Consider the following 25666-nt stretch of genomic DNA (forward strand, 5'->3'; position numbering starts at 1 on the left):
CCGACACGGTAGTTTACCTCTACATTATCCAAAGATGATTCAAAATGTAATGTATTCTATACGTCAAAACTCAAAGTATGAAACTTGCCGAGTGCCGATAAAAGGTAAATTTACCCTACTGTAAAATTCGTAAAGTACCCAAAATGCAGTACAAATCATATATACATTTTAACAAAATTATTAGAAGACACAGCAACATCACACTTCACGGAAGAAGTCCACTAACCACCAAATCCAGTGGTGCAGGGCTGGTGGTCTGGTGCTCAGCTCAGAACAAGGAATGTCTGGCTGGTGGGGTGGAATAACACAATACAATCACTAATTAAGATAATATAGTTCGTCAAACCAAATTGTCAGTAACTGAGAACAAAAACAACTATACTCATTCTTTACTTTTGGGTTGGGCTAGTACTAGTGTAAGACAAAGATAGTATGATTTTCTCTGTCTGTTTGAAATGAGACAGTCCTTTGACAAACTATGCAAAAATTGTACGGAAAATAGTAATGCCAACTTAAGTATTCTATAGCGTTGAGTTGACCCGAAATAAAGCTACCGCTACACGAAGCAAAAACTCATTGCGTCATACCTATGACGCGTGTAGACTCGGTTTTAGCCATAGACAATGATCTTCATGTTGGCAACATCAAGCGTATTAGGGCAGTAACACACTGTTTAAAAACAAGAAAATAATTACAAATTCACACTATTAAACGTTTTTTATAATGTTTTCTTGTAACAAACTGCAATGTATTATGCTGCTGTATTTGTAACGCTTTATATTTGCATTTGATTATTACATTAGAGAAAGTAAATATAGTGTATCCTTGAAGAAAGGGAAAAATACTCATACTTCTAAATTAAAAAGTATTATGAAGTTGTTTATGGAAACACAGAACGGAATCTTGTAAAAGATTAGGCCATTTCATAAAACAAATGTATAGTAACTCGCAGAAAACATCTTTAGGACAGTTGTATTTATTTCAGCTTTGCATTTTATGTTAAATTGAATCGTGAACCGCTTTGTAGGTCCATTGGAAAGGATTCATCTTCAACTGTTGCGGAAGGGTTAGCAGTCTCAATTCTGCTAAAGAATAGAATCAGATTTGCATTGAGAGAAGACGTAAGGTAAACATCGATTTTGATTTTTTCTCTAATATAGAGAACGAGTGTCAAAAATAAAGTCCTAGGGCGTCTAACGTGTAACGGGGTGCTTTTAAAGTGTTTATAATGTATTTTTAGTGCATCCTTGTACGAAATGAAAGTTTGACTTTTGCCACATATTCTTTTGAATGGCAGCTGACGGACGTATCATCTAGTTACGAGGGTAGATTTTGCGACTAGTTAACTGTTTTCCCGTGGTTTTACAGTTACATCTTGAATATTTTATGGTGTTCTAACAGGCAAAGAGGGTTAACAGACGCTTACAAAAGGAGTAGCTTGAATTGTTTTTTCCTTAGTAAAATGTCAAATAGTGTAGTTGTCAAAGCTGGGTTGAGTCATTGTTGCAATTCTCACTAGACTTCCACATAATCTTAGGATTCTCAGGTCTGTTTACATGTCCCCAATTCCATGTGACTACCATATGATAACACACAAAATTATTGACTTTATAAAACCACTTTCACTTATTTTGAGTGAATATGTGTTGTTTTTATTTTGTTATGTGGCAGAATAGTTCATTGTTCCAATATCCTGTTGTTTGTAGTAAGGAGAAGACAATAGTTTACTTGTGAATGGTAATATTTTGCCTTATTTCCTGTCTTTTAGTTCTTGAGCATGATTTAGACTACAAAACCTGCTTAGAAACATTTTACAGTTAATTAACATACTTCTCTTTCCAAAGTTTCAGATTAAAACCCACATAAACAATTTGTACTATTGGCCAAAGAAGATATAATATTCACTGAATAATGTATCATCAGTCTTTTGTTTTTCATAACATACCTAAATTTTTTATAGAAAATCCATAGTGTATTTTAAATGTTTAGATTTGCTTGAATGATCTGCACAGTAACATCTTCATTCAAGTCAGGTACACTCATTTCCTTGTAGGTATTTACATTCATAGTCAAGATTTCCTTAAGTGAGTTATTAAACAAGTGTTTATTGATGTATTACTCACCTCACCTTTATATGAAGAACAAATATAAACAAAACATAATTTCGAAAAATTGGATTGAAACCTGTTTTACCATGTGGATAGTAACATATTATTTCCTCTTTGATAATACTAATGTGACTTATATTGACCGGGATATAGACCGTGATTACCTTTTGTATTATTTGTGAGCTCCCGATATTTCGACGCAGTTACAAGCATCATGTTCACGGGTGACTGAAGATAGCGGGTGGGTGTCAAAGTTGTGTAGACAGCGCTCTGTCTACCCTCATTCTTGCGCGTCGGCTGCGTTCACTTTCAACATTACCAACGGTCGCATTCACACTTGTTGGTCCGGTCGCGTTCACACTCGTTGGTCTGTCCAAACACACTACACTCACGGTGTCACTACGCGTGTTTGATTCGGAGTATATTCGCGTAGTGACACCGTGAGTGTAGTGTGTTTGGACAGACCAACGAGTGTGAACGCGACCGGACCAACAAGTGTGAATGCGACCGTTGGTAACGTTGAAAGTGAACGCAGCCGACGCGCAAGAATGAGGGTAGACAGAGCGCTGTCTACACAACTTTGACACCCACCCGCTATCTTCAGTCACCCGTGAACATGATGCATGTAACTGCGTCGAAATATCGGGAGCTCACAAATAATACAAAAGGTAATCACGGTCTATATCCCGGTCAATATAAGTCTAGTGAAACTAACCGTGAATCATTCAAAACTCTAATACTAATGTGATTCCCAATAAAAATAAAATGATGAATACTGAATAATTATTTCCATGGTCTCATTTCACTACAAAATCACAAAATAAAATTGGCTATGCCATTAACATGTGTATACCCCCATGTAAAAGAGTACCTCATTTGTCATTTTCATATTGGTCCCATAAGAAAAGTCGTTCTGTCACCAATTGACCATATCAATCACTCACTCTCTCTCTCTCTCTTTAGCCTTTTTCTACCCTTTGGGTGTAGGCCTCCTTAATTTTGCGCCATTCGTCGCGGTTCTGTGCGACTTGGAGCCACTGTTTCCCCGCAGTCTTCTTGATGTCGTCGTCCCAACGCATCTGGGGTCTACTTTGAGGACGTTCTTCCCCCCATGGTCGCCACTCGAGTAGTCGTTTGCTCCACAAATCGGTCTTTCGTGCTATATGACCAGCCCATTCCCACTTCAAATTGGCTACGCGTTTTATAACATCATTGACCTTGCTCTGCTTTTTTTTATAATCTCCCTTTTTACCTTAGATTTATGGCAAACAATCAAGCTCAAAATTTCTATTATGTTTCTTATAAGATACACAGACTTTAAACATAGTTTAACTTGAAAGCCACTGAAATTTAAATGTAAAACTCTGTAACAGTAAAACTGTTTATTGGATATCTTTCTCATATTGTATTGTTGTATTGTACTACGGGCAGGTTTCCTGGTTTCTGCAACTCAATAACTAGCGCCTATTTTACATGAGGTATCTTGCTCGTACTCTTGCATTTCTTTATTCCATTATACAAGACAGAGGTCTGTATTCTCTTAGTATAGAGGAAGAGTTAAAAACCGGCCAAGTGCGAGTCGGACTCGCGCACGAAGGGTTCCGTACCGTTACGCAAAAAACGACGAAAAAATCACATTTGGTGTATGAGGGCAAATATTTATTTGAGTCTATTTTTAGCATTTGTTGTTATAGCTGCAACAGAAATACATCGTCATCAAAATTTTAACTGTCTAGCTATCACGGTTCATGAGACACAGCCTGGTGACAGGCAGACAGACAGATGGACAGTGGAGTCTTTTTTTAGTAAATTTTTTATTTTATTTTTATTCTGAAATAAATTACTTGAATTGAATTAAATTTAGTAATAGGGTCCCGTTTTTACCCTTTGGGTACGTAACCCTAAAAAAAGGTCACATGTATAGTTAGGATTATGTGTGAAGTTGCCCCTGCCCAGAAGCTCCTGTTGACATTATTCAAATAATTGATTACAGAAGTCTGTTCTGTTATATATATTAATGCTTCAATTGCTATTTCAGAAAATCTATGTTAGAGTTTAACACTCAGTGCCATTTCCAATACCTATCGGGTTCTGGGCAGTGAATTTGTTAAACTTTTCGACGCCGTGTCAAAGACAAAAGCTGTCATCCAGACGCCATGTCACCAAAGCGTCAAAACTTAAATTGAACTTTATGCATATGCATGTAGGTCTATGTTGCTCTGTGGTCTATGACCGATTAATTGGTCTGTGGCGTTGAACCTACGGTGCGTATATATCGGTCATTGGCGTCCAAAAGGTTAAATGTAGGAAGAAAAAACATGATGAAGTACCATTAGACATCTAAATTATACAATATACATCAAAATTAACATCATTTCATATTGCTTGTCATGTATGTTCATCGCAATATTAAATCGAAAGTTTTTTCCATAGGTCAAAATAAAATTATTAGAAATATAGTTGTAATTTTCAAGTTTATTTCACAATTTGTGTAAACATTGGACTTTAAATTTATGTGTCACCTAATCATAACATTTCAAAACATGTCACAATATTTTATGACTGTCATAGATTTCTGTTAAATTTTAGTAAGTAATATACAAATTTCCTCATTTCTTGGATTGGATTGCTTGTTATGTCCATATCTTTACAAAAGTATATAAACCATACACAGATGTTTCAGTTAATTGATATAACATCTGTTTTTATAATATTCAAAGGTAAATGTCATGTTTATAAATTTTACCACAACCAGTTTGACATTTCATAAATATTGTGGTTTTCTGTATAGGATTATATTTATACTCTATTAAAGTATGTATAGAGCGCTACATAAAAAACAATTCAATACAAATGTAAACTACACACAAGCATTGACCCTTTTCATTGTTTGCGAGTGTATTTTTATATAATTTTTTTTTTTATATACTAACTCATATGTTTGGTTTTTATAGTGTACATAATTTGAGTAAAATTGAATTTGACATAGTTAAGCCATATCTAATTAAAGGAATAAAACTAGAAGAAATAATAGTTCGATAACAGCATAACTAACTCATCTTACAGTTAGTACTCAAAAAGGGGGTATTCACATTGTTTGCGGATCCGTACGACGCTCCGGTGTGCCAGCGGGACAGTGCTATATACATAGTACTATCTCACTCACTCACCGGAACGGCGTGTCCACATCAGGGATGTTGCGGATGCCGATTTTTTGACATCCGCGGACGCGGATGCGAATATCGAGAGTAGGCCCATAAAAAACATCAACAATTATACTTTAGTAATTTTTATTTAAAAAAAAACGAAACTTAGTATTTGAACAAGAATATAGGTGCCCGCATTACTATACTAAAGTCCAAATAAAACAAACTTTTCACTTCTTGTCGCTGTCCGTCATAGGCTAAAGTGCTCGATAGACGAATCACAAAAACGAAACGAGATTCCTATTGGCTAATGACGAAATTACCTAGTGATTACCGCGAAACATCTACATCCTAGACACAATTTTAATGTGATAACATACCTAACTGTTTATTTAGTTTTTTAGGGTTCCGTACCCAAAGGGTAAAAACGGGACCCTATTACTAAGACTCCGCTGTCCGTCTGTCCGTCCGTCTGTCTGTCTAAGTAAACACACTTAAGGAAATAGAAGAACTATCCACAAACAGAACAGACTAATGACTACAACCACTTTACAATACTTAATCATATAAATTCACTGGCAAAACACAGCATTTCCTTACATGAAAAATAAACATTACAGTGATTGCAATTATCTTTTTACTGTTTGAACTTCTGCATACCTAGTTCAAAAGAACACTCCAAATTGCTATTTCAAATTAGTTCTTATTTCATTGAATCAAAGTTCTATATAAGTATTAATAATATATAAGAACAACGTGCTATTGAACTGGTGAAAACAATGATTTATTACCAAAGTAACATTATCACTTAATTCAATGTTGTGTTCCTTATCAATTTATATCTCAGTAAATACCTAAAGTCGGCAGATAGCGATGCGGAGCGAGGTTTCCCATAGCTAATGTACGGGAAAAAGTAGCACAAAGTAACTGTCTTGTCCATATTAAATGTGGTGAGAACCATGGTGTGCATATTAGGTGGTTCAATCATGGCTTGAATGATTAGATATATTTATTTACTTTGTAACCATGTGGTGATAAGGATGCAAATGTTTTTTGAATCTATGTACTTATGTTTATATTTAGGTCATCTGCGGTCTAAACAGCTTATCTCATTTTAGCAGATATGAAAATTATTAAACGTGATTTAGGATTTACGGATTGTATATGGGGCATTTTCTAAGAAAAGGGACCTTATTGTCGATGGCGCTTACGCCGCACAGCGTCGCGCGGCATTGTATTTATATCGGAGCATAGTTAATAATGGCGTAAGCGCCATCGACAATTAAGGTCCCTTTTTATAGAAAATATCAGTTCAGTTCAAATATATTTATTTCTCTAAGATTATAAATCACTTAAACCGAGAAACAAACAAAGTTAAATACCACAGATTAATGTAACTAGTCCAGTAGCGTTACCATGAGTTATTATGACTGCCTTAGCAGTGTCAAACTGACATATTCGCTAACGCCTGCGTAACTTACTTTCTTTGCATCTCGCTCGTACTCGCATATTAGTGAATATGTCAGTGCCAAACTGGTGTAGAGTTCTTAATTTTGTGGTTTTCTGTCTATACCTAGTCTATACATATAAAATATATCATTGTAATGAAAATGAAAGAAAACAATCCATTTTTTTAATAGTTTTTATATTTATTCCACTGTCAGTATAATGTAAATATTACAACATACAAAATTTTGGCAGTTGTATATGTAACTCTTTATGTAAATACAACATTACTGACCTTTGTAACACATATCTATCGCCTTTCTAATACTTACATAACGTATCTCGCACTGTATAGTGTATAATACACAGCATTATCAATGTTTTACTTTCTACACTAGTGAGTAAAGTGAGTGGCTCTTCAAATGTGACGTGTAATGACGTAGCCGGCGTATCTGATCAATAGTAATAGATACAGTTACGAAACTTTACCTGATAATTATGCTAGTTAGAAATAGTGTTACGTAATTATTCGGATTCTAGTTGGAAATGAAAATTTGAATTGAATAATATTGTATCTAGGTTTTTATCTAAAGTTGGGTTATTTTTTTGCTCAAAACATTAAATTTTTATTACGCATAATGGTGATTTTAAATCTTGCTTTTTTTTTAAATTTGATTACTTTTAAATTCAATATGTAAAAATTATTGGCTTCTAAACACTAAAAAAAATGTTCATATCATATACAATAACAATAACTGAACCAGACAACAAAGGTAACATTTTTGTTCCTAAACCCTAAAAAAATTTCTAATCACAGTACAAAAACTGTAAATGTCTCAATTAGTTAAATTTCGATATTTCGAAAAACAAGCCATAATTGTCAATAATAAAAAGCTCCTTCATCTTTGCTTATATGAATTGACTAGATGTATTAATTTCAATTTTCGAAGTATACGGTAGGCTCCAAGACCAATTAAATTACAACTTCAATATATTAAGTACTACAGTTTTCATTGGTTCAGTGACCCAACCCGTTTCCTTGTGTCTTAAACCAAAATCCTCTGGCTTCCGATACAAAATAACGCTACTTTCTATACACACATTTATGTTTTTTTTTCTGATTGCAGGCTGCGTTTATCCAGTTTATCCAGTGAGCGAACGTTCCTTTCTTCGGCAGGAGACACGGAACTTTCGGCTAGCGGGTCTAGGATGTCAGTGTTGAATCAGAGCGGAGAAGAACAGGTAATGAAACCTTGGGACTGGTGAGGTGACCTTCGGCTAGAAGGGAAATTGAGCTTTTAGAGAATTTAGAGTTTAGTAGGTTTTAAATTCGAACTAAAATTTTTGAGGAACAAGGATAAGGGCGTCCGCTAGCTGGCGCGGTTGTCGCTACAAGTATATGCGGCCCACACCATTTTGGTGTCTAACCATAGTAGTTGCCGCGCACCGCTACGGAACGGACGCCTGTTCGCGCATGCGCCACCTAGCGGTCATATCTGTCGTAATAGATGCGTTTTGTTAGAGAGTGAATCTTCTGTACCTAGTACTATTATTTATTCTGTGTCTTAAGCTAATTATCAGAGCAATCTATTGATGTTAATATTATTCCATAGCCAATACATCCTCTTTCTAGGACCATTAGCACGCGACCACAGGCAGAGGTGGCATAGACATTTGTTCTTTACAGGTTTATTAATATACATGTGTTATTTACAGGTGGAATGTCCACTATGCATGGAGCCATTGGAGGTGGACGATCTCCACTTCTACCCGTGCACATGTGGATACCAAGTAAGTTCTGTCCTACTCTTTTCTATATTAACTACCATAACTGGTGACGGGACATTAAATGAAACTAATGCGAGTGATATATTTGATTAAGTAATTACCGGTAGATAATTTTGTTTCCCCTATACTCTTTAGTTTTTAAAACTTCATACTAGTAGTTTTAGCAAAAATCGGTCAGAGAGTCACAGCGCATCATATAATTAATCTGCCAAGCCCAAGCGCGGCGCGCTAGTGTTGCCACCACTCCTCGTAATACGGAGGGGCGAACGTCAAATAATACCGGCCATGTGCAAGTCGGACTCGCCCACCGAGGGTTCCGTACTTTTTAGTATTTGTTGTTGTAGCGGCAACAGAAATACATCATCTGGGAAATTTTCAGCTGTCTAGCTATCACGGTTCATGAGATACAGCCTGGTGACAGACAGACGGACAGCGGAGTCTTAGTAATAGGGTCCCGTCCGGGTCCCTTTGGGTACGGAACCCTAAAAACCGCTAACACTAGTAAGCTACTGAACCGAGAGTTGTATTTCTTACTTTATAGTTGCTTTCATGCGTACAACATTATACACACATCGTAAAAGTTATTGCACTAGGTAAATTAACGTTACGAACTGGTCGTTTATTAACGAACAGACAGCAGTAGACGTAGCTAAGCGAGCCTAATACTAATTAAAACTCTCAAATAATCACTATTTAGTTATAATTAAATCCACTGAAAGAATTGCAATAATAATTTTTAAAAAATCTGTTCCTCAAATTTTGTAGTTTTTTCAAATGCGTATAAATTTTTAACGAAGCAATGTATTAAAAAAGTAATGATGCCAAATTTTTTAATTCACATATAGGTCCAATTAATCCAACTATGAACAAAATCCAGAACCTGACAATTTTTTTGCTGCCCGCTTGACGTGAAATGCCCCATTTACCAGTCGCTTTTCGGTGAAGGAAAACATCGTGAGGAAACCGGACTAATCCCAATAAGGCCTAGTTTACCCTCTTTGAAAGGTCAGATGGCAGTCGCTTTCGTAAAAACTATTAGTGCTTACGCCAATTTTTGGGATTAGTTGCCAAGCGGACCCCAGGCTCACATGACCCGTGGCAAAATGCCGGGATAACGCGAGGAAGATGATGATGAACTGTACCTCTCTAGGTATTCTTAGTAATCTTAGTATGTCTGTCCACTCCGCAGCTCACAGCGATAATATTTGCACCGCAACAAAAGAAAAAAATAAAACGTTTCTTATCACTTCTAACAGTTCGCGTGTGACTCTCTCGCATACTTGTAATATTTGTATGGACATAAAAGGACTGACCCCGATGCGTCATATCGAGACACTTGATTTGATGTGTAGGCGAAACCTATTTTAACAGGGTTTTTCTGCTGTTAATAAACACTTTATTAAGCTTTAATCTGTTTTGAAGAAGGATGTCAAGTGAACATTTTTGTTTTTGCGGTGCTTTATTTTTTTAGATACACAACTTTGACTTTGACGTTTCATTATCTGGTTTGTGTAAACTTTACAATGTAGTTTGTAAAAATTACACATTCACAAGTCTTGACTTTTATGGCCTAGGGATGCTTCCTTAAAAGTTTCCTGCTGATATTATATGATTCCCTGTACCTTAGGGCTTTCCGTCAGTTAAAATGGTTTTTGTTACAAGGTTAAACAAACATAAAAATATTAAAAATGCATATTTTTATTTGTACCTAAGCTGCCAATTTAACCATTTAAAAATACGACGTTGCTTCGTACCTAGTCATAAGTACTTAGTCCTAATTAGGGTTTATCAAAGAGTATTGTTACAGATATGCCGGTTTTGCTGGAATCGAATTCGAGAAGGCGAGAATGGCCTCTGTCCGGCCTGTCGGAAGGCCTATCCGGAGAACCCGGCAGATTTCACCCCGCTCAGTCAAGAACAGGTAATGTTATCACTATCACTTATTATCCGGGTATCACACAGGATGAAATGCCTCGCGAGGAAATTGACGCGCTGCGAAGACGTGCCTCGCCCGACGCAAACGCAAGCGCAGCCACGATGCTTCGGGCGAGGCATTGTGTCACAGATCGTACTGCTTCACGTGTTGCTGCGTGCGCAAACTCGCATTCAAAATTCGTTACTTAATGTGTTTGATCGATCGATTAAATTTGTTAAAGGAGTCTGTGATGTAGAACAATTTGAGACGTCCACGTATGTGGGTCAAAATTCTTTTCGTTGTCTTGTTTTTTGTCCCCAACGGTGTGACGGAGTGTAGCTTTTTGTATAGGGTGAAATTTAGTTTTTAATTTTTCTCATGTCCAATATAATCTACAGCTAGAAAGACATGCGATAGTGCTACGATTGTAAAGAGGTTTGATGTTATTACTGTACTGGCACATATAAGATAATATGTCAATAAAATGTCAGTCAGAAACAAACCGGCTTTTAATTACTACATTGGATGGGATACTCTACTTTTTTTATTTATTTCATAGAAGACGGAAATACAAGCTTGACAAAGTGTACTTTTGCAGGTAGCTGTACGTAAAGTACCTTAAAACTGCACTTACTTACTCTTAAAAATAAAGTTCCGGCCGTTAAGGATTCATGGCGCAAGTGTCACTCTTACTTATAATGTATTTAATGAAAGCCATTCTTTGACCTTACCATTATATTCTTTGTATTTCGTCACTAAATTAGTTTGTTTTTACTTGTAGGTAGCAGCAATAAAGACGGAGAAGAAGGCGCGGGAGCAGAAGCGGCGGAACAAGACCCTGGAGTCGCGGCGAGCGCTCGCGAATGTTCGCGTCGTGCAGAACAACCTCGTGTTCGTCGTGGGGCTGCCCGTGCGGCTCGCGGATCCCGAGGTATGAGTTCCCAAAACGACATTCTGAACCCTCTATATCCGCGATGAGGGCTTCCCTTTTTTCGAGTCGAATTCTTCGGGTTTTGTATGCAATTTGGATTTTCGCATACCGAATTGGCAGGATCGAGGGCTGGGTGCCGTAGTTTGGAGAACCTTGGTCTATTTCATACTGTCTTTAAAGGAATGTGAACAAGTCTTTTGAGTAGTATTTTGGCCAAAATGTTGTATCCATCAGATTATGTCATGTCGAACAAACTAAGATTAAATATTGGTAATACAGTTAGTGATATGTAGTACCTGAATAATTTCAGCTTTTATATTACACACTTAGGGTTTGAGAAATAAAGAGAACAGATACTACAAATCAGCTAAAAGGTTAAATATGTTTTTTGTTTGATTTCAGATCCTAAAAAGACAGGAGTACTTTGGCAAATATGGCAAAATACACAAAGTAGTTATAAACCAAAGTACAACGTATGCAGGTTCACAGGTAAGCAACCCAATAAGTGTTTTATTCCTTATTTATTTTCGTTCTTAGAGTAGGTTATTGAGCATTGTCTTGGTGCGGGCACTGTATGGATATACCTAATAATAGTAAATTTGTCAGTTGAGGTCTATAAAATTGTAAATTCGTAGACTTCCGAATGGTATTACAATCTTACACAGATTGACCTAGTCCCGAACTGAGCAAAGTTTGTACTATGTAACATATTCATATAGATAAATACATATATAACATCCATAACTCAGGATCAAAAATTATTATATGATTTGTTTCCTGACAATTCAAACCATGTTTGTATCTCTAATAGTAAAATGTCAGTTCGATTGTTCTAATTTGCCGACGATTTCCAATTAGGACGTTTGAAGCAACTCTGATTTATTCTCATTTAATTTTATATCTAATTAAAAAGTTTTTTTAGAATGAAGAAATTAATAATTTTTAAGGTTTCAGGTTGTCTATATTTGATTATATTGGATCTGTCCTAAGTTTATACTGTTTGGTCGGTAGGGTCCGTCCGCGTCCGCGTACGTGACGTACGTGTCGTCGGCGGACGCCCTGCGCGCCATCCAGGGCGTCAACAACGTCGCCCTCGACGGACGGGTCCTCAAGGGCTCGCTCGGCACCACCAAGTACTGCGCCAACTTCATGAAGAACCAGCCCTGCCCCAAGCCCGACTGCATGTACCTGCACGAGCTAGGTACGTAGCTCAGCGTCGATTCATTCTTATGGATCGTAGTATCGGGAGCCCGAGAGTTTGAAATAGTAGATTGTATTGTATTGTATTGTATTTATTTATTGCATTTCACATGTACATTACAGGTTTTACGAGTACTTGAGAGTATAGGTAGGTACACAAATGACACATGAAACCCTGATGGGTGCAGCAATGTAGGTAGATAGCTAAACAATATTAATCGTTTCATTACACAATTAGGTACATTGTTATTATCGCACCGAGTATTGTTAACCAAGGTAGGCCTTTTAGGCACTCATTTCTGCGTGAGAGCGCCAATAATCCGAGGCTGAAATGATGCCTTTCACCCGAGTTAAACACTCTACTTTTCATTTCGAATACGAGGAAAGTAAAATGAATGTGTTTTTTTTAAAACATGACTAAGTATACATTTTTATAGTATTTCTTGAGGGTACTTTCAATTAACAATTTAGGCAAAAGTATCGTTATTTATGGAATGAAGAGTCAAATATCAGAATGGAAATTGTATAACAAATCCATTTAAACTAAAATTTCAATTGCTTATCCTAAAAAAATTAAAAAAGTCGTACTTCGAACGTAAAACGCTCTAGTGCAGACACGTATTATTTTCTGCACACCTTTTACAACAACAATGGCCTTCTTTCAGAGAATGAGAAATGAAAAAGCTTGTTCCGTATTTTGAGCCAGACAAACAAGTAAAGATTGGCCGCACCGCTGCTCGAAAATGATAACGCACCGTGTACCTAGCAGTGTATGACGAAAACGCAACGTATTAGACACGTTACTGCGTATTATTCGCGGCGTCATGTTCCGGTGTGGCCTCCCTGAATTATTTTAATTACGTTAATAGTTTTAGCAGTAACAGCAGTAGCAACAAATAAAAAATACAAAGGCAAACTTGTCCTTTTTAGAGATACCTGTTAGGTAAGCGCTGAACCGTCACAGTGTGTAACAGTGTGTTTATTTTATGTGTGTCAACGCGCGCAATCGCACAATAAACCTCGCATTTAGTGCAGTCGCTTTTGCTAGAATTTTATCGTCCGGGATATGGACCTTTTGTATTATTTTCAAGCTCCCGGTATTATCCCGATATTTATATCGGGAGGTCGTAAACAATACAAAAGCTAATCACCGTCCAGATCCCTGTGAATCAGTCGCTTTTGTTCCAATGAAGTCGTTATAATGTCAAGTCACCATATAATTTACGTCTCTTGACCTAACGTTGGGCATAACTAGTCCAGTGACTGAGAGAGGTGTCTAGGCAAAACTAGGGCCCGAGAGAAAGCCGAACCTGTTTTACGTAATTATACACGGAGCCTGCGTAATTATTCGCAGTTGAATTCACCTCAAAACCGACTTTTGCAGTGTGTATCATAACTCATAACATTATATTCCAATCTATGAAACTATTTATTAAAACGAGGTCGGTTACTAAAAAGTGTATTGTCTGCATGATTTTAAGCGGTTATCGTAGTGATACCGCTTGCAATCAAATGGATGTCTTATTTTTTTATACTACGTTGGTGGCAAACAAGCATACGGTCCGCCTGATGTTAAGCAGTCTCCGTAGCCTATGTACGCCAGCATCTCCAGAGGAGTTACGTGCGCGTTGCCGACCCTAACACTCCTCTCCCTCGTTGAGCTCTGGCAACCTTACTCACCGGCAGGAACACAACACTATGAGTAGGGTCTAGTGTTATTTGGCTGCGGTTTTCTGTAAGGTGGAGGACCAGTCCCCAGTTGGGCTCTGCTCTAGATCTGGAATAACATCCGCTGTGCTGTGCCCTACCACACAAAGCGAGATGACGTTCATAGTACCGTTTTTTTTTTTCTTCTTAATGGACTTGAGGGCGGTGTTGCCCGTAGCCACAGTGCCCTTACCTCTCTTAAAGCCTCATGAGCGTTACCGACCTTTTAAACGATGCAGATTCCTTAGATGAAATATGTAGAAGAGGTGTATATAGTCTTAGAAAAAATCGTTCTTCCGGCTTTTTAGTGTCCGACACCTGCAAACTAAGATAAGGAATCTTATAATTATGCATCAATTGGTTATCTGTATGAGAGGGGCGGAGTTAGCCCGTTGCAAGTAGCTAGGCAAAATTTTTTCGCAAGTGGTTCACCGTCAAGTCCGTCAACGCTCCGGATAGTACGTACAGCTATATCTAGTTCTGATAATGCTACTGATAAGCTGCTGTGCTGGTGTTAGTTCGAGACACGAATTAATAAACTAGTGGATGTGAAATGACTCCTATTTAGTATGAAAACCAGTGTCGCTAAACTCACACATTCATAGCCTCGTTAAAATACGTCACACACTTACAAAATTGCTCTGATTCGTAGCAACTTTCCATACCAAAAAGTTATTACCGGTGGACATTTTTCGAACGAATATCAACTGTAGGCTACATGAGTGACGGTTTAAATTTTAATGTCAAAGCTATATGACATACGACTCTTTCATTATCTCATTCATCTCACAAAAGCTCGCTCAACGTTCACCTAATACAACTACTCAACACCAGATGGCGTTATTTTATATAATTTTAAAATCACTTACTTAACAGGCGAGAAAAGGGCTAAAAAACCAGTATAAGTAAGGTCTAATTACGCATGGTTTGTTACGGATCTCACGGTCACGTTACACTGGTGTTTTCGAGACCTCTACACGCCTGCGAGTAGCTAACCGTTGGAACTTCTTTCCATTCGACGATATAGGGAGGGGACAGTGTAATCGGAGTGTTTTATCGATATTTGTGTGTTCAGTTAGGTATTGATATTTCATTACCGTATGTTTTAACACATTTAGATGATACTTTATTTATGATTATAATATAGGTAGTGATAATCGTGATTGTATGAAAAATAATATGTAGTACAGTACAACAAATATCTAACTAGAAATTTGTTTCTTATTAATTGACCAACTAGGTTGTTAATGTGAACATTAAATATATCTTAAAGTCAAACAGATAAAATCATAGTTCTTTAAAGGTCTATTAACTCGGTATTGCTGTTATTTTGTGATCACAAATCTGCAATTACTTACATAGGTAAGTATTCGTCTTTAACAATATTTACTTGTAGCAGCATTTAAGGCCAATCTAGACGGGACAACCTGATTAAATTGTCAAATTAATTGTATGGTGTGAAAGCATACATGAAACTGGCTCATCGATCCCACTTGATTTGATTGTAAGATTGTGACCTATCAAATCAGGAAGGGGGGCGGCAAAATTCCAATATTTCACGCTAGTTTGCGTGGTACGGAACACTTTTTATTAATTAAGTGAGCCCGAATGTCACTAATAATTACTAAATTAGTAACTAAGTTTTAGGCGTGTGGACGCTAGATGGCAATGGCAATTTTATCCCCAGAAATCTTTCTCTAAGAAATGCTCCTAGCAAATGGTGCTATATTTTTGCGGAAACTAATTTTCTTGCCCAGTAGCATTGACCCATTTATTTTTAATATCGGCATCTTGTGGTAACCTACAATAATTAATAATAAAGAAATAGAAAATATAAAACGTTTATTCATGGCACATTGCATGCATTGTACGCATAAGTGCATTAAGTACCTAGTCTAATTATATTAACGATGAAAATATGATGGGTGTAAAAAACAAAAACGTATGTAAAGGAATACGAAGGTTTGAAAGGTTGCCATGAAATGACCCCGACTTAACTTAGTGCTTGATGACCAGAGCTGCCATATTTACTAAGACATTGATTATCCCAAATAATAATTAGAAACGTGTCTAAAATAATAATTTATTACCGAACTACCAAACATCAAACTTGAAATATCGTAACTTTAACTTTATCGATATAAATATCGACATTGCGCAGCATCTGAGTAGCGAAGTTATTTGACATTTAGGATAGCGAATATTCCAGATAAACGTAAAGAATAGTGACAAAGGATTGTGAACTCTAAGTTCTAACTGATAAAATATAGATTTACTTAACGAACATTCGTAAATAATGCAATAGAAACAGATTTTTCGTATTTATCGGATTATATTTAAATAAATAACCACCGGTGATAGGAAATACCTCCACGTGAAAGATTTTTTAAACCGCTGTGATTTCTGCAGCTTAATACTGCACAATACGGCATTTTAAATTTAATTATCAATTTTTGTTAGACGAGCGTACGTACGACGTGAATGTCATTCGAGCATGAAGTTTACACAACAACTGAGCATAGTCTGTGCATAAAGTGAGTCGGTCGCTACTAACTGTCGGATAGACGGGAACGCCCACTTGCCATCTCCATCCTACTCCGTGGTTCGAGATAACCAAGCATGTTAGTAATAATTACAATTAAATATTCTTATAATTTCCAGGTGATCCTAAGGCGTCGTTCACCAAGGAGGAGATGCACGCCGGCTTGCATCAGGTGTATGAGCGTAAACTGCACAACCAACTGCTCCAACAAGGAAACAAGCCCGACGAGAAGCATAGCGCAGGTTCGACTAGGATAATCTTAACAATTTTTTTTTACAAAAAAAAACAAAATAATTTGATTTGTTCCCTAGTTGGATAAATGGCAGCACCATCTCTCTCGCTATACCGTAATCCAGTAAAGGATTCGTATAGGAAATGCAAGCACACACTGTTCGCTCTTAGAGTTGGTCAAAGGCGCCTCGCCTTTCAAAGATAGCATACACCAGATAATTTGTAACGGGTACCGCCGTGGCCGGGTTTGATGGTCAGGCGTCGTAGCACGGTACGCTTATCACCATGCCTGTCACGTTCTAACAAGTATGTGAGTGCGAAAGTGACGGACTTAGTGATAGGGGAACCATGCTGCGCGGACAGGACGTTAGCCGCGTTAGCTGAAGACGCGGGTTCGATTTACACATACTGTGCCTTTAACAGTTTTTTGACAAGTTTTCAGAGATAATAAAATATGACATTGATGCATCAAGTCGGTTTGTTTACAGAGGACCAACCGGGAAACGCGAATCCGAAATTTCGCTATCTGCCTCTTTATCGCTCGAATATGCAGGAGTGATAGAGATGTTAGATAACGAAATTTCGTTTTTCTTGTTTCGCGATAGACCCTCAGATTGTGGTAAGAGAAGAGAGAGAGTTTCGCGTAATATTCCCTATTGAATGGGGTTTTCCAATGGTTTTCATTTGATTGGGATAGGATGGATGCTGGTATTATTCAAAGCTCAGTAAAAAGAAAATGTATGCTATAGCCAATTGTACTATAATACTGCCCTTTTTTTGCCATAGGTAACTCTAGTACGAATGCAGAAAAGAGTAGTTCAAAAGAAGGTAAGAACCGAATAAGTCTCATTTCATATCGTTACATTGTCTCTAATTTCAGTTATTACTTAAATACAAACAAAACTGACTAGTCTATTTTACGCACATTTTGCTTACTAGATTTATTACAAATTTATTAAAAAATAAAGTGTTTTAATAAATAAAATGTTATCCGCAGGTAATCCGTCGAACTTTATACCGACAACAGTGGTCACATCGTCGAATATAAACGTAGTCAGTTCGTCTAAGTGAGTACTGTTGCAATTTACTTTTATTATACGCTACTTCTTTCTACGAAACTTATTACTTATAATACTTAAAGCTTGTTTAACCCCTCAACTTTGAAATGTCAAAGCTTCCAGGCATTTTGTTCTAATTTTCCATACATATTGTATAAAATTGCGACATTAGTAGGCAGAGGTAACTTAAAGCTCTGGTTTCCTAAAGCTTTGGTTTCCTAGGAAAGCGGTGCCGTCATGTAGCGGCCGTAATACAGCGGTGAATGACGTCACTAGAACGTCTATGTAAACCCAATCACGCGGTTTCTTAGAGGGCGGTGATTGACACCGTTATGTCAAAAAGCGGTGCCGCCATTTGCATGACGGCCGTCTTGACGGTGTCGATAGGTTCGTGAACGTTTTATTTGATAGCGGTGAAGCCATTTCTATAATTATATTACCTATAGGTAAGTATTGGGTTTTTTTTTTGACCCGACCGACGTGCAAAATGAGTTCCAACTCCAACTGGAGCAGCGAGGACGACGAAATTTCAAATGCACCTTCTGTACCATGTTTTGAATAAAAGATTGTGGCCGACGGCGTGTTATACAGCCGTGGAACTTTCCACGTGTCGTCACCGTAAAGACGGCCGTCTTTTTGCGTCCTTAATATTACGACCGCTATATGACGGCACCGCTTTCCTAGGAAACCAGAGCTTTACTGCCCACGCGATATCGTGACGGTACGATTTGAGGGGTTAACAGAAGTGTTGTTGATAGATTAATGATTACTTTTCAGAGTCAAATTTAATACATGTTATTTACTTTCAGATCAAAGAAAGAATCAGTAAACGGTAGCAATGGTATAGAAGCAAGCAATAGTAATGGAGTGAATGGAAACGGCAAGGAGGCGTGGCCCAGTCTCGGTTCATCTCCGCCTTCAGACAGTCCCGTCGGCAAACGGTCCAGTCCCAGACCACAAGCTCAGGGTAAGTAGGGGTTATTGGAACCAGGGGTTATTAGGATCACCCCACACTAGTTAGCATCTTTTGAGCATCAGCGTCCAGTCAGCGCTATGAATAATGGCGTCGCTGCGCAGTTGCGCCAATATATTTGACGATAGTCTTAATAGGGTAGGGTTTCATCTCTAGACTGAGTACGCGATCTAAATGCGTTGATTAACCCTTAAATGCATATTGTTGCCAAATGTATACAAAGCAATAATGATGCATAATTAATTATAATACGCTTAATTAATTAATTATATTACATTAATTAATTTAATCATGCATTTAAGGGTTAAAGGTGACAACCGACCAATGTCCAACTAGCCTTATTATTGGTATCCTTCACTAAACCACTCCCAGTCCTCACTCCTCCCCCTCACACCTCACCCTTCACCTAACCAAACCTCTTCACTTCTGAGGACCTCTCTGAGGCTGTGGGGTCCTGCGGTGACCGCTTTCCATCTGGCGGGCCGTATAGAATATAATAATAATTTATTCGTGAGCACAAAGACAAAATAGGAAATTATACAAAATAGCTTTTTTGCCACCAAAGTTGTATTTAAAAAACTTACAACGCCCAGCAGAATTTTTAGCAGCCGTTGGGCTTGTTCCCTAGGTGCCAATGATGTCAATGCCATACTTTGGTATATAAATAGATAGAAAAAAATGTTTATATTTTAATGGAAAATATTTCCTTTTTGTTTCGTGCTTAGGATTTTTTCTTTTATACTTATAGTCAAAGGGGTAATTTGTTGCAGGTAAAGCTGTAAGAAATACAATTAAAATACAAATACGAAGAAAAACTGTAAATTCTATTGAGAAAACGGGAATTACCCGAAGTAATTAAATTATTAATATGTAAAACTATTGAAGTTGCTGAACCCTAAACTTGGCATATACCCCGTTTTTTTTTTTTTCAGATTAGAAATTTTATAACCCCAAAAGTAGTGCTAACTTTTTTCCTCCAAAATTAAATCTGAGTAACTATGCCCTGAATTATATTGTCGTTTACATATTATTGTGCCGCAATATTAGGTTATGTTACTAACATAATATGGATTATTTGTATCTGAAATAAATGCTTTCATTTCATTTCATAGGAACCCTAGCATTTCGGAAGAAAAGTCAATTACCACTACTTTTGAGGTTAGAAAAATTCTAATCGTAATTAAATATGGATTATAGGATGTACAGCAATTTTTGTGAAAAACAATTGTTCTCGAAGCTACAATGACCGATTTCTTTTTTATTTGCCAACTTTAGGGTTAAGGCAAAAAAAAATCGCCATGACGGCACTAGCTAATAATAAACTTAAAATTTCAGTAAAGTCACAAGAAAACGGCACATCAGAATCTTCCAGTCCCACACAAATGCAACCCGCTCAAACGAAAAGCAAAGACCACAGCGACTCCAAAACGAACCGGACCCACAAAGACAGCACAAACAGCCAACCCAAGAAGAGCAAATCCGAAGCGAAAAACAAAAAACATAGCATTCAAGTTCAAGAAAGCGAACCAGAAGAGGAACCTAAACCAAGCATCACACAGAGCTCTGTTTTCGAAAACGACACACAAAACTATATCAATAATGACTTAGACGAGCTAGAATCAGACAGACACAGCCTTTTAGAAAACCACGATCTACTCCACAACAGCGATCACAGCTTATTAGAAGACGACACACACAACTTACTAAACGATGTCAATAACGAAATAATGCTGCATAAACACAGAGAAATGCTCGCGGGCTTAGTTGATAACCATATGATAAACCCAATGAAGAATCATCTAAACGGATATGGGCTTATAGATAGAGATACTATGAGTTATATAGGTAATGATAGGCATAGTCAAATTAGCCAAGGTCTGATGGAAAAGGAGCTGTTGCTCAGGGAACGTAGCCGGAGTGAGATGCTGATGCGACAGAATGAGATGCTAGCGAGACAACATATGGAGCCCAAACATTATATGCAAGGGAATATAGGGCTCGACTCCAATAGTGAATTATTAGGTAAGTAAGATGTTTTAAATGTTAGTTTAAGTTAGACATCATAATTGCAATAAAAAAAACGGGTATAATTATTTTTAATGAGAATCTCTTTACACACACACACAAATTCTCAAGATTGTTGCTTTGCTATATAGCTCTTTAAGTCCGTTCCGCCTTTGGGAGACATTTTGGGGAAAGAATCCGAGTGACTACTTACAATGCTTTGCTTAAATACTGTAACCTTTAAAACCACCACCATTGTAGAATCTAAGATACTCTAATTTAAATTTCTACATTCACTTACTTATGCAGAGACAGAAGATATTGATACTGTAAGTTTAGTTTTCATGCCTTGCAATAAGATTGGTTTTTTTTCTCTTACTTATTAGTACTTCATTTTAACAAGTTTGTTATTTTAATAAATCTGCAACAAACACATTTAAACATATTATGAACACATATTAAACCACATTTACAATCGGGTTCTGCAACACACTGATAAAATTAGAAATTTACGTTAGAAATTTTATACAATATTGCAATAAAATTTCAGGTCTTCTCTAAAGATTTTCTCACTTTTAAAATAATATTTATAAATTATCAAATTAGTCCTGTGAAATTTATGAGATTTTTGCCAATCTATTGAGAATTCTGCTGTGGTAGTAAAAGTAAGAAAATAAAACCTTATTATTTACATCCAATAAAAACAATATAAGGTCAGGTGGGCTAAGAGAAACATAGTTTATTTTGCTTAGGGCAAGAAAACTGTATGAGGATTCCCTACAAGTGTTTATCTTGTCCCTGTGTTTCTCTTACCCCATCTAACCTTATGTGCTAATCATGACTATAAAATAGATAGCAAAAAAAAAGATTGTGCTATTAAAGAGCACATATCATTTTGTATGGCAGTATGTTTCCTACATTTGAAATTAGTCTGGTTTTTAATCAGTTGTTTTATTTCAGGTGCTAATTATCATCCAAATCCCAATATGCTTCCATTCGGCATGCGCGTTGAACACGCATCGCCACTACAAAATAACATGCAGAACAACATGCAAAACAATATGCAAAATACCATGCAAAATTCCATGCAAAACAACATGCATAATAGCCTCCAGAACAGTATGCAAAACACCATGCAGAATAGCCTTCAAAACATGCAGAATAGCCTTCAGAACACCATGCAGAATAGCCTTCAGAACACTATGCAGAATAGCCTTCAGAACACCATGCAGAATAGCCTTCAGAACATGCAGAATAGCCTCCAGAATAGTCTACAGAACAGTATGCAGAATAGCTTGCAGAACAGCTTGCAGAATAACATGCACTATGTAATGCACAATCCACATGCGGGCCCCGTGCCCAACGGTTTCGAAGCTCCGCCGTCTTCGGTGAGTGTTGTTTCTATGTCATTTTATTATTGGGAGAATATTTAAGATTTTAGATAAGTTTTTTATTGGCACAAACCGCCCATCTTTTGCGGGGCAGTTGACCGTAGTACAAAAAAAAAACGATTATCTATATACAAACATTATAATGTACCTTTGCTGGGGCCTCTCTTTAGACTTACAGGGTCTGTGTTGAGACGTCCCGCTCTTACAACAACCGTAATAACTTATAGGTACACATTATAAAAAATCATCAAAGCTATTTTTTATAGGTTTATTTTTATTTTTTAGGACACGGTGTTGTTCTGTGGTCAAAGTTGCATATTATTAAATCATTAAGACAGCTATCCGGCTTCAGGACTCTAAAACCTTTGTTTGTGTCAGCAGAGCGAAGGGCGCTACCTGGCGGAGAACATGGACAAGTTCTTCACGGACTTCCACAAGGCGCAGCAGATGCGGCTGCTGCTGGCCCGCGCTCCCGACCATCCCCGACAGATGGCGCTCGAGCACGAGCACAAGCAGAGGTAACTACTCATCGTACAAATATCTAGTAACTTGTAGAAATTGAAAAAATAAATAATGGCAGTCATTTTGAACTTTGTCACCACTGGGCTGTGCCATCTTATAATCCCTATGTAGAACATAACATTTACAAATAGATACATTTGTTAGAAATTCCCTGTCTAAAGTTCTGAAAACTACTCCCAGGATGATTTAAAGACTTCATCATACATCTAAAACATGTCGATTGCTGTATAAATACTTACCCAAGAATCTCAACAACTATTGATCGCTGAAGGGTTTCTTTGGGGGCCCTTGATGAGGGTTTTATTTGACTGTAACCTTTCTGCCCCAGGAGCCGACTCGCTTCTCAGTCAAAGAACTTTGTTCTCTGGGCAAAAACAATATTTATTTAACTTCGTATATTTTTCGTTATCAGAATGAACAATATGAGGATGGGAGGCGAGGCCCCGCGCGCGGCCGGCGACGGCGACGACGACCTCGACTTCGATCCCTTCAAGGAGACGCAGAAGGCTCTGGCCGAGATGATGGAGACGGAAATGATGCAGAACACAAGCGGGTGAGTGCCATAACAATCTACGACGAAAGATGCCTGTTGAAGGAAAAGTACAGTCACCGATAAAAGCTTTAATCAGAAACTAAGATTTTGTCAAAAACTTGTTACTGACTGACGCTTCGCGACCTCTGATTGGTCTAATAATGTGGTTGTTGCAGCGACAACATGGAGCTGGTGCGGCGCTCGCGCCTGCCACCGCCCGGCTTCGCGCTGCCGGCTCACCAGCATCAGCACCAGCATCAGCACCAGCACCAGCATCAGCACGCGCAGCCCCAGCATCCCATGCATACAGGTATGAATGGTATGATGATTCACCTGATACTACTCTCGGGAAACTTCTATTACCGTAACTCAACAGAAGAAATTGAGGAGTTACTTCTTGAAAAGGTTTATGCTTATTTCATTCTTTATGAAAGCTTACAAAAATAAGCCCTTTTGAAAAGACACTCCTCAATTATCGTTTATACTTTTTTATTTATTAAAATACTGAATATAAAACATTTTAAAAACTATATGAAGGAATTCCCGTGTCTCGATAATTTAGTGCGAGTTTCAAGCGTTCTACCAAAGCGAGCCATAGGGTAAGGTGCGATCGCAAAGCGTCAAGGCCTGCGAAGGCCGAAGGCCAAGCTCCGCCTAGGGTAGGGTAGGGTAGGGTAGCCCGAAGAGTTCGAGAGGTTCGCTCTCTACTCTCTCTAGGCGAGCAACCGCGGTTAAAAACCTCCCTCCAAGTGTTTTCAGCGAGCCCGAGGGCCGAAGGAAATATTGTAAACCGGTTTGTCGTCGTTCCAGGTTTCAACAACACCAGCGCGTCATATTCCGACTGGACCCAGATGGACCCGGCCATCATGTCGACGTCGGTGAACTTCGGCAAGCCGCCGCCGCCGCCGCCGCCGCCGGCCAGCAGCCATCAGCAGGAGCTGTGGGCGCGCTTCAACTCGCTCGCCGTCGCCCCGCAGACCAAGCTGCCCCCCGGCTGGGGCAAGCTCGGCTGGGGCGGCTTCGCGGCGCCGCCCCTCGGCAACATCCCCCTCCCGCCGGGCTTCTCCCCCGCCAAGCCCTCCCAGCACCCCGCCGAGTGCATCGACGCCAAGTAACGTGCAATCTCCGCGATTTTCTATATTATTCCTTTTCCGTTGGTGATGTGAACGATAAATCTTTGTATTAAGAGAGGATATTTTAACGAGAGAAATATGATAACGAAGGAATTTGTAAAATAAATTAACATATTTGTTTTATTTGATGACGATTTTTCTTTCGCGGGCCCCCGTTTTATTTTATCATATTTCTTTTTCGCGCCCGATATTCGTTATATGCTATATATTTACTGAAATCGTATCCCTGTTATGACAGATTATATTTTCTATATTAAAATGAAATGCAGATTACTCGCTGTTCCATTTGTACCTTATTGGGCCACACTCCATGAGAATAACATTAAAACGAACGAGGATTCATTAATTCTTTCAATGAATACACCTTTCATTAGAATACACATTTTACATTTCCCGAAACTTACAAGCAATGAAATTCTTTTGTAATGTAAAGCGGTAGAGTAAGATAAAGATAACTCTGCAACGATTGTGATAGCCCAGCCTGTGCCAGAGGTTTTCTTAACGTCAAACTACTTGGTAGTTTTAAATAACACTTGCACAGTCTGGACTATTGAAATCGCTGCAGAGTTATCTTGGTCCAACTCTACCCGTAAAATGGAAACTACTCGTATGTGACTAAAAAATAAGCAAATCAAACCTTAAATACCTAGAAAAATGTATTTTCATTGCTCGTAAGAGAACATAAAAATAGTCATCCATAATACACATCATAATTATTATAATTTTCAAAGACAATTTCTCATCAACTCGAAGGCGTTATTAATAGGACTTTGACGCGACGACTATCAGAAGCTGCCGGAACGGCGGCACTACCTGAATCCTGTAAGTGGAGTTGAGCCACCGAGGGGTATGTTGCAGAGTATAGTAAGTATATGGTATGTTGTCTGCAGGGATCGGAACTTGTTTATTGCAAAAACATCGAAATAACCATATAATATTCCGAATTATTTTGTACTTGAAATGTAGGGCTCAGTTGTGTTTTTAGGTAACGATATCCGATCCCTGGACCGGGTTTCATAATAAACCAACTATACAAGCG

General features: G+C 38.0%; 1 protein-coding gene across 2 annotated transcripts; it reads left to right on the top strand.

Annotated features, from left to right (window-relative positions):
• The first annotated feature begins 886 nt into the window (after nucleotides 1–886).
• On the top strand, nucleotides 887–24969 carry LOC134751395 (putative uncharacterized protein DDB_G0289263). Of its 2 annotated transcripts, XM_063686778.1 has the most exons (18): nucleotides 887–1126; nucleotides 7828–7942; nucleotides 8417–8491; nucleotides 10296–10409; nucleotides 11185–11334; nucleotides 11737–11823; nucleotides 12346–12535; nucleotides 16903–17025; nucleotides 17801–17842; nucleotides 18012–18081; nucleotides 18882–19039; nucleotides 19816–19896; nucleotides 20381–21067; nucleotides 22010–22437; nucleotides 22822–22958; nucleotides 23375–23515; nucleotides 23671–23804; nucleotides 24305–24969. In XM_063686778.1, the coding sequence occupies exons 2-18, from the start codon at nucleotides 7910–7912 to the stop codon at nucleotides 24607–24609; spliced, it is 2955 nt and encodes a 984-aa protein (XP_063542848.1). In that variant the 5' UTR covers nucleotides 887–1126; nucleotides 7828–7909; the 3' UTR covers nucleotides 24610–24969. The 2 variants fall into 2 exon arrangements, with proteins under 2 accessions (XP_063542848.1, XP_063542849.1); XM_063686779.1 differs by lacking the exon at nucleotides 19816–19896 and having other exon boundaries at nucleotides 890–1126.
• The last annotated feature ends 697 nt before the right edge of the window (nucleotides 24970–25666 follow it).

This window comes from Cydia strobilella, chromosome 22 (genome assembly GCF_947568885.1).
Source record: "Cydia strobilella chromosome 22, ilCydStro3.1, whole genome shotgun sequence".
NCBI lineage: Eukaryota > Metazoa > Arthropoda > Insecta > Lepidoptera > Tortricidae > Cydia > Cydia strobilella.